Raw genomic sequence first — 13,262 nt, 5'->3', positions numbered from 1 at the left:
CTACATACCCAGAGTAGACAAGTGCTCCTACTCCTATTTCTTACAGGAACTGGCCAAATTATAACCCAATTTAAGATACTTAGCCATACACAATGTTAAGGAACTGTACTGATTAATCAAGAATTATCACTGTGGCTTTAACACCTAAGACTTACAGAAAGTATATCCTGCTTCTGCCTAACCAAGAGGCATCTGGGGTAGTCTCTGCAGATCTAGTGATAAGACAGGTCACTATTTCCCCAGGAAAGGTAGTGGAAACAATAGCAGTTAACAAGAGATTAACAAGATTCAGTGCTTAGATAAACCTTGCCAAGTCTAATTTTTCAGTTGAGTTGCCCCTTTAACAAAAATAAAGCACAGCCTAGCCTAGACAGTCATGTGTCTATCTTTGTATATATTTCCTTCTCCATTATAACACAAATATACAAAATTTTTACCATGCAATTAATTGGATCAGAGTTTCTAATGTCACTTTAAGAATTTATTCCTGTCACTTATAACATATCTTTTGTAGGCATTTTCAAAGAAACACACTAGTCAAATCCAATTCTTAGAAAATTGATATGGGGTATCTATATGACTTGGCACGAAACATTAGGAAACTGGCATCTTATAAGCCTCAAAGACAAGTTAGCATCATCAAAGACATGCAACTGACTTTGCCATTCCTACTGGAGATCCTAACACAAACAGCACCAGACATGAGGAGAGAAGTTCATGCAGTGCTCACAGAGAATCAGAGAGGGTACCACTACCTGGAGGGTCTGGACTTGCTGGCCTGAGGCGGATGCCACCTGGGCCTCAGTCTGCAACTGCACAGCAGTGACACCACCCTGCTGCTGAGAACAGGAACAGGAAGAGCTTGAAATATGTCAGGAAGGAAATGTGTAGTTCAAGACATGAGATCACCTTACCTCTTGGAGGAGAGGGAGGGAAGCCCCACCCTACACAGGACTTTCAAAATGTACAGACTCCCTATATTGAAGCTGTTTTGTTGAAGGTAGTAGGATTAAAGATATTAGCCCTTTGCCTCCAGAGTGGACCTCAAAATGGGACTCAAAAACTCAAAATAGTTGTCATCATTAACTATTGATGCATTTGTAATGCAATCTTTCCCTCTAGAAATAGGAATCTGATACTTCTACTTAACACAATTATTTAATGCCCTTTTTAACTCCTCTAATGCGTTCACAAGAAAATAATGATTAGGTTTTAATAGCCCTGAAACTACCAAAAAATTCTGGGGCTTAAATGCAATCACCGTGAACCAAAATCATCTTAATGAGGTCAATGCTCTTATGCCCCAAAACTATGATTTTTTTTTTAACCTTCATTTATTTACTTATTTTGAGATGGGAGTCTAGCTGTTTTGCCCAGGCTGGTCTTGAATTCCCAGGCTTAAGCCAACCTTTCTGTCTCAACCTCCAGAGTAGCTGGGATTACAGGCATGCATCAGCATGCCCCACTTCAAAACTAAGATTATTTCTACCCAACTGGACTGCTTTGAGGGCCATGTTTTCAGTGATTCAACCTTATTTTATATCCACGAATGGTAAATTCTGAAGGAATAAAAACCCACCCTCCAGGGCACTGGTCTGAATGGAGGGCCTTTTGTGGAATCCCCTTCTCTAAAAAGGCGGTTGAAGGAAACTGCCAGAGCCACAGCAGCTGTGTGGAAGGGAAAGCTATCAAGGGAGTTTGTCTTTTCATTAAGAGTAGCTCCTTCCTTTGATCATTAGATGGGAACAACTCATCATCAATACTTCCTTTGCCCTCCCTACTACTTTTCTATATTAGCTAAATTCCATTTCAAAAACAAAGTATCTCCAAAATATCAATCTTGGCCTAAGGTCAAATAGAAGCATAATAAATTTCTTTTTTTCGAGGGGTGGGAAATAAGTGAAGTTTTACTGTAATAAACACAAGCATAAAGCATCAGAAAATGTAACCTGCGTATAAATTCAAGAAAGCAATCTATTAATAAGGAATAAACCACCAGCAGGAAATTCCTTTCTAATATGTGCTTATCTATAAGAATTGCTGTCTAAATATTATCCTAATATTAAACCACAACTTTTCTGAATAAAAAAATGTGGCAGACCAAATCAAAGAACAGAAGATTTCTAGGAAGCCATGTTGGTTTGTCTATTGTGGTCAAAGGCTTACTAAATCACAGGTTAAGCTCAAACAAGAAGAGAAAAAGACCAAATAGAATCCAGAAAAAAAGAAAAGTCCAAATTTCCATCTGAAAACCAGACTAGATGTTTTTACTTTTAATGAGATAAAAGATGCAATTTACTATAACCAGGCACCCATGAAGAGTAGATTCTAAGTGGTCACGGGCTGGACATGGCACTTTAGCACAAGCCATCAGACCCAGTATTTCACAAGATCTGGTACCTTTCAAATAATTCCCCTGGGTAATACACCAACCAATTGAAGGGTGCTGTTATCAGTTTCATTGATGTAATGTTTAAAGCAGTTTTACTTCCATACCTGCTGCTGAATCTGTCCTGCCTGGACAACAATCTGCTCTGTCGAACTATTGCTGTTTGCTGTATACTGCTCCATGGTCCCTCCAAGTGAGATTCCTGTCCACTCTGGAGATCCTAGAAGGCTGTGAGGTACACTCCTATTAGAAAGGTGGGGAAAGAAACTAAAGTGAGATTGTCAATAAAGGCCTTACCAGGCAATCAACCTGGATAATTTATCACTGTACATTATTTACAAGAAAACAGGATAATAGGAAATGTTTATATTTAGTATCATTTTCAACTAAGATTACATGGCACAATCATAACACAACGCTATTTTCACGTTTCTAAAATGCTTTCAGTCATTTCTTATTGGCAATCTTACCTTTCAAAACTGTCAGAGCAATATCTGCACCTTAGAGCTACTCATTAAGCTACAACATCACTTTAATAAAAGGCCTATATTAACACTGATTTTCAGGTTTGCACATATACTCTAGAGAATAAAGCTTCTTTAAGTTGTAACACATAATTGCTTCCCTCCAAACATGTTACTCAAGCCCACTACATATGGTAAAATCTACCCTTCTCATAGACTTTAAGAGTTGAAGATCCACTTTCAAAAATAAGGACACAATTAGATAAACTGAAGTGGTATCTGAGACCTTTAATAAAGACTTTGTTTAAAAATTTAAATGATATAAATTCGAAACGAGCAATTCATCTTGGAAATATGGGAGGGACGACAGATACATAAACAAAAGTGTAGATAGTCCTTTCCCTCCAATTTCTCACCAGACCCTCATAAATTCCAATATCTGAATGATAAAATGATGTGACCTAACTGAGCTGCTCATTGTGGTGGCAAAGTAGAGTACCACTCCACAGAAATCCACACATGCTGGTGGAATTAGTCACTTGTAAGGGTGTCTCAATACAGTCTGAAAGAAGAAATCAAAATATGTGCAAGTGTATGTCCGAGTACTTAGAAAGAAGTGTACTGATATCTAAATTTACTTTGAAATGCATCAAAAAAAAGAAAAAAAAAAAAAAGAAAAAAGAAAACTGGATGAATGGGTGGAGAAATATCTGGTAAGGCAATTATAGTAAGATGTTAATAATAGACTCTAACTGGCAGGTATACAGGTGTTTATCTTCAAATTCCTTTGATATCACTGCACACTTGAAAATTCTTATACCAGAATGTTGGGAAAAAATATAATAAAATTTAATCAAAATAAAAATTAAGCCCATTACATAATCAAAATGGATACAATGTAAGACTATATAAGCCATAAATAACAGGCTGTGTCATCACAGCAAGATGACTTGTGGCCATATGGTTCTCCGAAGCACTGCTCTTGTGCTAGTGGAATGCTCACTAGGCAGATTTCTAGCTATAATTTGGATTTACATATAGATTGGCCAACAAGGAATAAATATAATCAGCAACATAAGTAAACTCAATCGTTATTTTTCATTCCACACTGGCCAACTGGTTTTCTTATTTTTACACCAGTCTCTTTGGAATTGGTTGACAACTAAGTCTGCTCCTCAGAGATTCTAGGTACAGAATGGAAAATCAGGTTTTCAGCCAGACTGTGAGTCTATTAGGGACACTGACAGGCTTCCCTAAATTCTATTTTATCTCTAATACACAATACATTTGTGTTTGTAAACTTATTATGATGTAAAAGAATATATATGATTCCATTTATATAAAATCTCCAAAAGACATCAGTAATCTAGAGACAGAAAATAGATCAGTGGTTCCTTGGGAGTAGAGGTTACAGGGAGACAGGAATGAGGGAGGCTGACTGGCAGGGAGCATTAGGAACGTTGTAGGGTGATGAAAATGTTTTCTATCTTCATTGTGGTAGTGGTTGCACAGGTATACAGATTTGTCAAAGCTCATCAAAATACTTAAAATTATTACACATTGTGTCTAAACTATCTCTCAATAAACTGACTTTAAAAATAAGGATCATGAAAGGAATGTCTTTTCGGTCTCAATGCCTCCCCCACTCCAAATTTCCTTCTTGTGTGATATTTTTTTCCTTGACTAATACCCAGACCATTACATCTTAAGATGTACATTTACAAGAGTAAAATATAACTTGAAGCACATGATAATGACTAACAGATGTAACACACAGATTTTCTTCTTAACTAGTTTATCCTGGTTAACAAATTGGTTTACAAATAAACCAATTTAGCAATATTTAAATCTACTATACTTTGAAGAGTAAAAAAGAATGCAGCTTCAAATCTAACAGGAGTTTTTTCTCACATTAATGACAGTGATTTAGCCTGTATCATGATATTGATACTGTTAATGGTTAATGCTGTAAGTAACTGGCTTCAGTAAATCCCTATGTTCCTACTACTGTGAGCTTTAGTTAGCAAGACTGCAACACAATCTGATAGTCTTTCCCGAAGTGCCTCTCTGCCCAAGATTATGAAAAACTAAGTTAGACAGATTTAGTTTGTCTAGCTTTTGTTCCTAACACAAAGTTTTGAATGGTTTTTCCTCAAAGAGAGAGGAATAAATAATACGAGTGTTTATTCTGGCTAGCATGAAAATTGTCTTCCTAGTGCATTCTCTTCTCAGTGCAATTCTTTACCCCACTATGCCAAGGTGCAAAAGCTGAAATTTAGCCAACCACTCACTAGGAACCCATTCTATGTGGACCCACACACACTCCAAAGCTAAAATCTTCAGAAACTCAACTAGTAATATAAGGATATGAAAAACCCTAAGATTACCACAGTTGACAATCACTACCAGGAGCTTTTTAACTTTTTTGACCACAACCCTTAGTAAGAAACACATTTCATTATCACAACTCAGCGCACACATAATGTGTAAAACATGTAACTGAAATAAAGGATCATGAAACAGTATTTACCCTTAAACAACACAAGATGCCCTTGGATATTTTCTATTCTTTTTCTTTCTTTAAGAAAGGGGTTCTCCCTTTGTTACCCAGGTTGGTCTTAAACTCCTGAGCTGAAAGGACTCTCCCACCTCAGCCTCCCAAAATGCTGGGATTACAGTCGTGAGCCATCATCATGGCAGATACCTTCTATTATTTAAAACTGCTCATCATTAGCTCAGTTTCTTTCACAACTCAACAAGTGGGTCCTGATACATGTTTGATAAAAGACTAGACTACAGCAAAGGGCTGTCCAGCTTCCCCATCATTCTACAGGTTTCTGGATTGGAGCTTTCTAATGCACTTCTCTCCACTAACTACATACCATGTGCCAGACAGTGTTCTGAAGGTTTTAAAAATAAAAAGAAATATCTAAGGAAGATCTTAACTTCAAAGAGTCTTTTAGTAATGGAGTGAAAACCTACACTGGAATCCTAAGAGATAAAGTAACATGGGAATTTGGAGGACAAAGGTTTGTTCCAGCAGGGGATAAATCAACAAGGCTTAAACAAAAAAGGTACTATTTGAAGTGTTTTTGTTTTTTCTTTGCTATCAGATGTCTGCAGGATGAACTGGTCTTAAGTGAGAGAAAGATTTAGCTATGTGATGATATGGAAGAAGGTGAAGTACTACAAATCACGAGAGCATAAAAACAAGAACAGAAATATTTCAGCATGTGAACAGCAGACTAAAAGGTCCCATATCTGAAGAAAAGCTACGGGCCAACTCCTGTCTCTCAAAATGCCAAACAAATTCTTCTGCAGATTGGTGGAGATCTGAAAGGTGTTTAGCAAAAAAAGTGACTGGATTATAATGCTTTTTAGAAAGATGCCAAGCAAAAGTATTTAGTAGTTTTGAAGTGACCAGTACATACCTATTTTTAAATCCTAAGGTTAAAACATCTATCCCAGGCCAGGATGCAGTGGCTCATGCCTGTAATCCCAATGTTTTCGGAGACCAAGATGAGAGGATGGCTTGAGCTCAGGAGTTCCAAGTTACAGTGAGCTATGATTGCGCCACTGTACTCCAACCTGGATAATAGATGAAAGCCCTGTATCCAAAAACAAACAAAACAACTTTTCAAAGGCAATTATCAATGTTTTTTAGACTATTCAAGCCATATCATCTCATCTGCTAATGCAGATGGATAACATGATGATCAAATGAAATAAGAAAATGATTTAAACAACAATCAAAAACTCTTCCTAAAAAGTGAAAATAAAACCTGTCCCCAAAGTTTTAGTAATTGAAAGAGCACTGGAATACGAGTTTTCTGAAACCTACCAGTTGTATAACCTTAAATGTGAATTTAGAAATGAGCACCAGATACTGAAGACCTCCTCTATGTGCCAGAGGATGCACCAGAAGATTCACATGAGAGAAAATAATTCAGAGTCCTAGGACAAAAATCTCCTCTTCTTCCCCAAAGAACTCAGCCACTTCCCCAAGGAACTCAGCAGAACCCATTAAAACAAGTCAGAAACTCGTTTTTTCAATCTTAAGAAAAAATAAGAGTTCTAGATCCCTTCTACTTGAACCTCCACACAAAATAATAACGGTTTCCAAAATATTCCTTAGCAACTCACACAAGTGGTTTACCAACTGGGTTTCCCCCACTAAACTATCACTACTACTGCCCACTTCCCTATCCCATCTTTCCACCTCAAACAGTATAATTTGCTTCCTCAGCACATGCTTCTCTGCAAGCAATGCTCTTCCATCTGAAGAATTACCATCATTCTTCAAGGCCAATCAAAAGTGCAGCGCTGAAAAGCCTTTCACGGAGGCTAGCTCACGCATTGATACTTCACAGCACTGAACTTGGCCCCTTTATAGCACTAAGGTATTAACTACCTGTTCACATGTCAATTTCCATCAGGTACGCACAGTTCTTATTTACCTCTATGCATTCCTTCCCCAACACATGGATTATATCTGACATATACTAACTGCTGGATAATTGGTTGGCAACAGCAACCTCTCAACCTAAGGAAAACCTCACAACGCTGTTAAAGTTTCTAAACATTTGCTGAGAAAACGTTAACCCAGGATAACAAAGTGTATCAGAATAAAATAAACCAAGAGATGAGTGGACTGAGTCAAACCTGACAAAAAGTAACACAGAAAGGTGAAAGCAAAAACAAAGGACCCCCTTCCCTCAAAAAATGTACTACATTCACACGGGAGGGATAATTCACAAAATGAGCAGTGGTTAAGACTAATAATATGAAAAGCAAGTTGCGCAGCCTCCGGGAAAAAGAATACGCAGGACTATCAATCTTCTAAGAGTGAGGTTCCAGGCACCGAACGGACTGGTCTTACAGCCCGGGCAAGAAAGGAAGACCGCTTGGTTGGGCTCCAAGACTGAGGTGTGCGGTCCCGCTTCGGCGAACGGGGCGGGGGGGAGAGGAAATGACGAGCCAAAAGGGGTGGTAACGGCGCCAGGCCGGAGACTCGGGCGGAGCGGGCTGGGAGGTGGGGCGAGGCGAAGCAAGGGGAATGGGCGAACTGACGGCCCCCACTCCCCGCCAGGGAGACTGCGGGGGCGGGCCCGTAGGGCTCCGAGGCGACAGCGGGCCAGCCCCCATTGCCAGCCGCACTAGGGGCCCCGCTGCCGCGACTCGCACCCTCCCCAGGCCTCTCCTTCCGACCTAGAGGGACTGTAGACAGAGGGACCAGGCTTGCGGGGGGTGGGGAGCGCGGGCCCCGGGGAGGCTTCCAGTCCCAAGGGCCGGAGCGTGGAGATTATAAGGGCGGGTTTAAATGTGCAGCCAGAATGACCAGGAGAAAATCGCGGAGGCCCAGGGAGCGCGTGGCTCCAGGTCTGGGGCCTGAGAACCTGGGCCTAAGAGTCGGGGAACGGGGACGCATTCCCAACTGGCCCTGGCACTCTGCGAAGGTCGGGGCCCCGAGGTGCCTGCTCCCGGGGTGCCATCCCGGCGCGGGGCGGCCCCTGCAGGCCTCGGGCGGGAGTGCCCCGAGGCACTCGCAGACTCCGGGTCGGGGCCGCCGGCCGCCCCACTCGGCTAGGCTCAGCTCGACTCCCGGGGCTCGACAGGCGCCTGGGCCTCTCCTGAGTGGTCAGCGAGACCCGCCAATCGGGGCGCTGGGGCCGGCTCTGGGCCGCTGGATATTGGCTCCTCACACTCACCGTGCCTCGCTCCCCCGGTTCGCTGCCCGCGCTGATTGGCTCCAGTACCGGACTCCGAAACCCAATCAGAGGCTCCAGCCGCCGCTGCCGCCGCCACTGCCGCTGCCTCGCAAAATGGCGAACCTGAACAAAGGGGAATCGGGCCTCCCTCCAACCGCCTTCGCGCAGGCGCCTCTGAGACCACGCCCCCTAACTCTAGTTCTGGGCTCGCCCCACCCCTTTGGAGGAGCAACGCGCAGGCGTCCCCGGCAGCCACGCCCACCTCCTGATTTAACATCACCTCCAGTCGAAGAAATACGCAGGCGCCTTCAAGAATCGCCAGACCCTTCAACTCAAAACACTACCTTGAGCTTAGTACTACGCAGGCGCTAACTAGCCCCTTTGCCAAATGCCCACCCCTTTCTAGGAGGCCACTAGGACACACCCCTGAGGCTAATACGCAAGCGCTACCCTTCCTCACTTGTAGTGGGCATTCTCGTTACGCATGCGCGGGCGGCGGCGGGAAACCACGGAATTTACTGCCGGAAGTTCGGCGGCCATCGCCAAAGAGTGTGGGCTCGGCTAGCAAGCTAGAGGGGCTCGTTTCCGCCCCGCTACCGGGCGGGGGCGGCCATCTTAGGTGCGTGCAATTAAGGGCTGTGGCGGGATTGGCTCCGGGTTTGGGCTGGTCCGCTGCTCCCCACCTACCAGGGTCGTATCCGGAGCTCTTCCCCGCGGGGCGGGGGACCTCCGAACAGCCGACTCCTTTCCAAGTGAAGGGTGGCTCGGGTAAGTTGCGGCTTTGAGCGAGCCTCCCCGCACCCTCCATAGGACCCCAGGACAGACCCTGCGTCCTCGTGGATCCGCCCTAGAGTAGGAGACAGAGAATGGGAGGCTCCTCTAGACTCTTTCCTTCTCCCATGCACCGCCCAAAAAAAAAAAAGAGGGAGGTGAACGTTCCTTGAGAGGCCGCCTTCCTTTCTCCACGCCTGGGGCTCACGCTTGTACCCGGTACATTCCGGTTGTGGCTTAACGGGACTGTGGCCAAGTCCTTCCTGTTTTCTTCTAAGCCAAACCCACGGGGGAAATACTTCTGAGTCGTGCAGAGAAAAGGGGAGTGTCCTAAATCCTCCTTGCTCGGGAGCGGCAGTGGAGAAAGGAGGAGGCGTGTCTTAAGATGGGCTTTGCTTCGGCTGGCGGAGCGGGGCGCTCCAGGAAAGCGCCAAATGAGAGCAGATCCAGGCAGCCTCCGAACCTAAGCGTTTTTTCTCTTTGCTCCAGAAGAGTTTTGAATTACTTCCCAGGGGCCGAACGAACTCGCATTCATCGATTAAACGTTGGCGTAAAAATCCTATTAAGTGGGTGTACAGTGCAATCAATATTACATACTGAGACTGCCTGTTTTTACTTTCTTTTTTCTTCTCATAGCTGAAGAAACACTTAAATTCTGGAAATAGCGACTCAGTATCATGGCCAGCAGTCTTAATGAAGATCCAGAAGGAAGCAGAGTGCGTAACAACTATTCACTTATTGGTGAACTGAAATTCATAGTGCAGGTCAAAAGCCTAAACACTTTTAATTACTTTCCTTTTACACATGCTGTAATTCATTGTGGTTAAGTCAAATCCTGCAGATTTGGCTTTAAATCAAATTGCAGGAAGGGGGGTACAGGGAGAGGTAGTGGTGGGGGACAAAATACATAGCTTAGTATTTTTCTGCATCTAATAAAACATTGTCTTTTCCTTTGCACATTTTTTAGATCACTTATGTGAAAGGAGACCTTTTTGCATGCCCCAAAACAGACTCTTTAGCCCACTGTATCAGTGAGGATTGTCGCATGGACGCTGGGATAGCTGTCCTCTTCAAGAAGAAATTTGGAGGGGTAGAAGAACTTTTAAATCAACGTGAGTTTTGGAAACCGATTACCTGGTTTGCCCTGGCTAGAGCACCTCTTGATCTGTTACACTTTAATAAACAAGATACACGTGTAAAGAGGGGATTCCTAAGAACCAAATGTTTTTAGATTTTTCCTCCCCAAGAATGGCCTCTAGTTTGGACCCTTAACATATCAAACCTGAACTCCTATGAAGGTTTTTAATCTCTTTCTCCTCTATCATAAAACCTTCTTCACGATATTACTGCACTTCTCAGAAACTTGTAGTAACTCTGAAATGCTTAGCACAGTCTATAGGTTGGCATTTAAGATCTTCTACTTACCAATGCTCTGCTTTTTCTTCAAAGAGGAATTTAGAAACCTCTTCTTCCTTACAGACCCCTCCCATCCCTTTCTACTGGTGACTTTAAACCAGAAACGTGCACTAAAGTCCTATTGTGAAGCTTCTGAAAGTTTCTCAGACCACATTCCAGGCTGACAGAATCAGTGTCCACAGTGATTCTTAGCCTTAAACAAAGGCAATTTCTTACTGCTTTGTATTGTAGGTATTTATAACAATTATACTTTCTCTGGATTGAAAATTCTGTCCTAATTCCTTTTTTATATGTCTGTGTTCCTTGTAATGCCTTATACAGCTCTTTTTATGTAAAAAGATAATTATTGAATAAATACACATTTGGCAAATAAACTATACATTCCAAAACAATTTAAAGGTAATAGACAAAGTTTGTGGACAAGTGAGGGTTTATTTGAAAGTAGAAGCAGGACAAAAGTTGGGTTGTGAGGAAACATTTGTTAAACAGTTGTAAGTTAGGGAATGTAGTATTTGGGAATGCTGATAAAAAGCAAAGTGTTTGTGGGAGACAGTAGGTCTTCCCTATTCCCTTCAATGTTGAAAATTAGTTCTGAGGTAAACTTGTAAAGATTTTAAAATCTAAGAATAGAGATCAGTGTTTGGGTTGCTTTTTCATTTCTACTATTAAATAACTTTTTCTTAGAAAAGGAATCTGGAGAAGTGGCTATTCTGAAGAGAGATGGGCGATATATATATTACTTGGTAAGATGGGACCAACCCTTTTTCTTTTTTTTCAGGGCCGATTCTTAATACATTTTAAGGATTGGTGAACAGATGGACTGCACTGCATTTGTGTTGATCATGATGTTCCATTCTAGACAACTAAGAATGTCAAAAAGCTTCCTATCTTATGACTACTCAGGTCCAGTGATGGCAGCTACTTGGAGCACTGGGTTAGAAAGGAATGTGAGGTGACATCCCAGCTGTGTGGGAAAGTCCTGTGCCATTTACCATAGGCTTGTTTTGAGACTTGCAAACCTTAGGAATGCCTCCTATACTGTATTTCCTAAGCAGAGTGAGGTAAAAGCAATAATGTCTCAAGAGACAGAGCCCTCAAAGGAGCTTTTCTCTTACTCCATGTCAAATAGCACACTGACAGCAAGGGAGTGAAAAAAAAATAAGTGCAGTGCCAAATAATACCTAGCTCCTCTCCTAACTACTGCTTGAATGTGGGGTTCTTCAACAGTCCAAGATGTTATTTGGTCCCTGAAAGGGTATGGCTTCCTTGGTGATGGTGGTGGGTAACTTACAGCTAACCCCCTACAAGCCTGATCTGTATGGCAGACTGAGTAGGGAGATGTCCTAACCCCTTTGAATTCTGTCCTTAAAGCTTATGTGGCTTCCAGTGTTTTTACTTTGGGACACTACCAGTTTTTTCTGTTTTATATAAAGAGACATCAAGCAAGCAAGCATAGTTGCTAAATAAAGAGAGACCTTTTTTTTAATCAGGAAATTTTCAGGTGGTATGCGTTCTTCCTTGTTACAGATATGCAGCTTATCTCTTAGAAGTGGCACAGAGAATTTTACCTACCTTGCTTAAAAATATTGACATTAGACACCACCTGCTAATCTTGGGTTTCCTGGGAAGAGGAAAGATTACTACGTGGCAGAATCTGGGTTTCTCAGTCTTTACTTAGTGGATTTCTTGAGGATCTCCCGTAACAGTGTGGAAGGGGCAATATGACGTGACATTTGTCATCCTTGCTCTAGACTAATTCAATTAAAAATGCCCTTTTTTCATTATTAGGATGTTGGGGGAATGGGATGATTTTCTTTGGCTATCAATTTGGGATGAAAGTTTGAATCCTTTGTGTTCAGATTACAAAGAAAAGGGCTTCGCACAAGCCAACTTACGAAAACTTACGGAAGAGTTTAGAGGCAATGAAGTCTCATTGTCTGAAGAATGGAGTCACCGACCTCTCCATGCCCAGGCAAGGAAATCTATGGCCCTAAATGGAGATTTAATTGATTAGTGGGGTTTACTGTCTTACCCAAAGACAACTTAAAAGCTTAACCCAAAACGCAGATTTAAAGGTGGACAAAAGTCAAAATTTTGTAAAACCACCAGTAAACCAGTTGTCTGGGCTTAGGCCAAGACACAGCCATTTTCTAGCTTGAGTTGAATGTATCATGACAATTACACACCTGTCGGCCGGGTGCGGTGGCTCAAGCCTGTAATCCTAGCACTTTGGGAGGCCGAGGCGGGTGGATCACGAGGTCAAGAGATCCAGACCATCCTGGTCAACATGGTGAAACCCCATCTCTACTAAAAATATAAGAAAATTAGCTGGGCATGGTGGTACGTGCCTGTAATCCCAGCTACTCGGGAGGCTGAGGCAGGAGAATTGCCTGAACCTAGGAGGTGTAGGTTGCAGTGAACCGAGATTGTGCCATTGCACTCCCGCCTGGGTAACAAGAGTGAAACTCTGTCTCAAAAAAAAGAAATACACACCTGTCTCAGCTTAGCAGAGAG

The 13,262-nt window shown here is 42.4% G+C and overlaps 2 protein-coding genes across 36 annotated transcripts in view; one reads left to right on the top strand and one right to left on the bottom strand.

Annotated features, from left to right (window-relative positions):
- Nucleotides 1–8,672, bottom strand: part of NFYA (nuclear transcription factor Y subunit alpha) — a 27,064-nt gene extending 18,392 nt beyond the window's left edge. For 4 of the 31 annotated variants that reach the window (XM_008994389.5, XM_054253968.2, XM_054253966.2 and 1 more), the window contains exons 1-4: nucleotides 8,562–8,672; nucleotides 6,285–6,461; nucleotides 2,497–2,632; nucleotides 753–839 (exon numbers count right to left, since the gene is read on the bottom strand). In XM_008994389.5, coding sequence (XP_008992637.1) covers nucleotides 753–839; nucleotides 2,497–2,571 — 162 coding nt within the window. In that variant the 5' untranslated portion in view covers nucleotides 2,572–2,632; nucleotides 6,285–6,461; nucleotides 8,562–8,672. Of the gene's footprint in view, nucleotides 1–752; nucleotides 840–2,496; nucleotides 2,633–6,284; nucleotides 7,828–8,561 lie in introns of those variants that run through there. The other 27 variants (XM_078369111.1, XM_078369125.1, XM_078369119.1 and 24 more) reach the window with 18 other exon arrangements.
- The window catches only part of OARD1 (O-acyl-ADP-ribose deacylase 1), a 10,389-nt gene continuing 4,823 nt past the window's right edge, over nucleotides 7,697–13,262 (top strand). Inside the window, exons 1-5 of one of the 5 annotated variants that reach the window (XM_008994402.5) lie at nucleotides 7,697–7,779; nucleotides 9,969–10,048; nucleotides 10,300–10,444; nucleotides 11,433–11,491; nucleotides 12,608–12,720. In XM_008994402.5, coding sequence (XP_008992650.1) covers nucleotides 10,010–10,048; nucleotides 10,300–10,444; nucleotides 11,433–11,491; nucleotides 12,608–12,720 — 356 coding nt within the window. In that variant the 5' untranslated portion in view covers nucleotides 7,697–7,779; nucleotides 9,969–10,009. Of the gene's footprint in view, nucleotides 7,780–9,153; nucleotides 9,330–9,968; nucleotides 10,049–10,299; nucleotides 10,445–11,432; nucleotides 11,492–12,607; nucleotides 12,721–13,262 lie in introns of those variants that run through there. The other 4 variants (XM_008994401.5, XM_002746522.7, XM_017971068.4 and 1 more) reach the window with 4 other exon arrangements.

Source organism: Callithrix jacchus, chromosome 4 (genome assembly GCF_049354715.1).
Source record: "Callithrix jacchus isolate 240 chromosome 4, calJac240_pri, whole genome shotgun sequence".
Lineage (NCBI taxonomy): Eukaryota > Metazoa > Chordata > Mammalia > Primates > Cebidae > Callithrix > Callithrix jacchus.
This window is presented reverse-complemented; position numbering and strand designations above follow the sequence as displayed.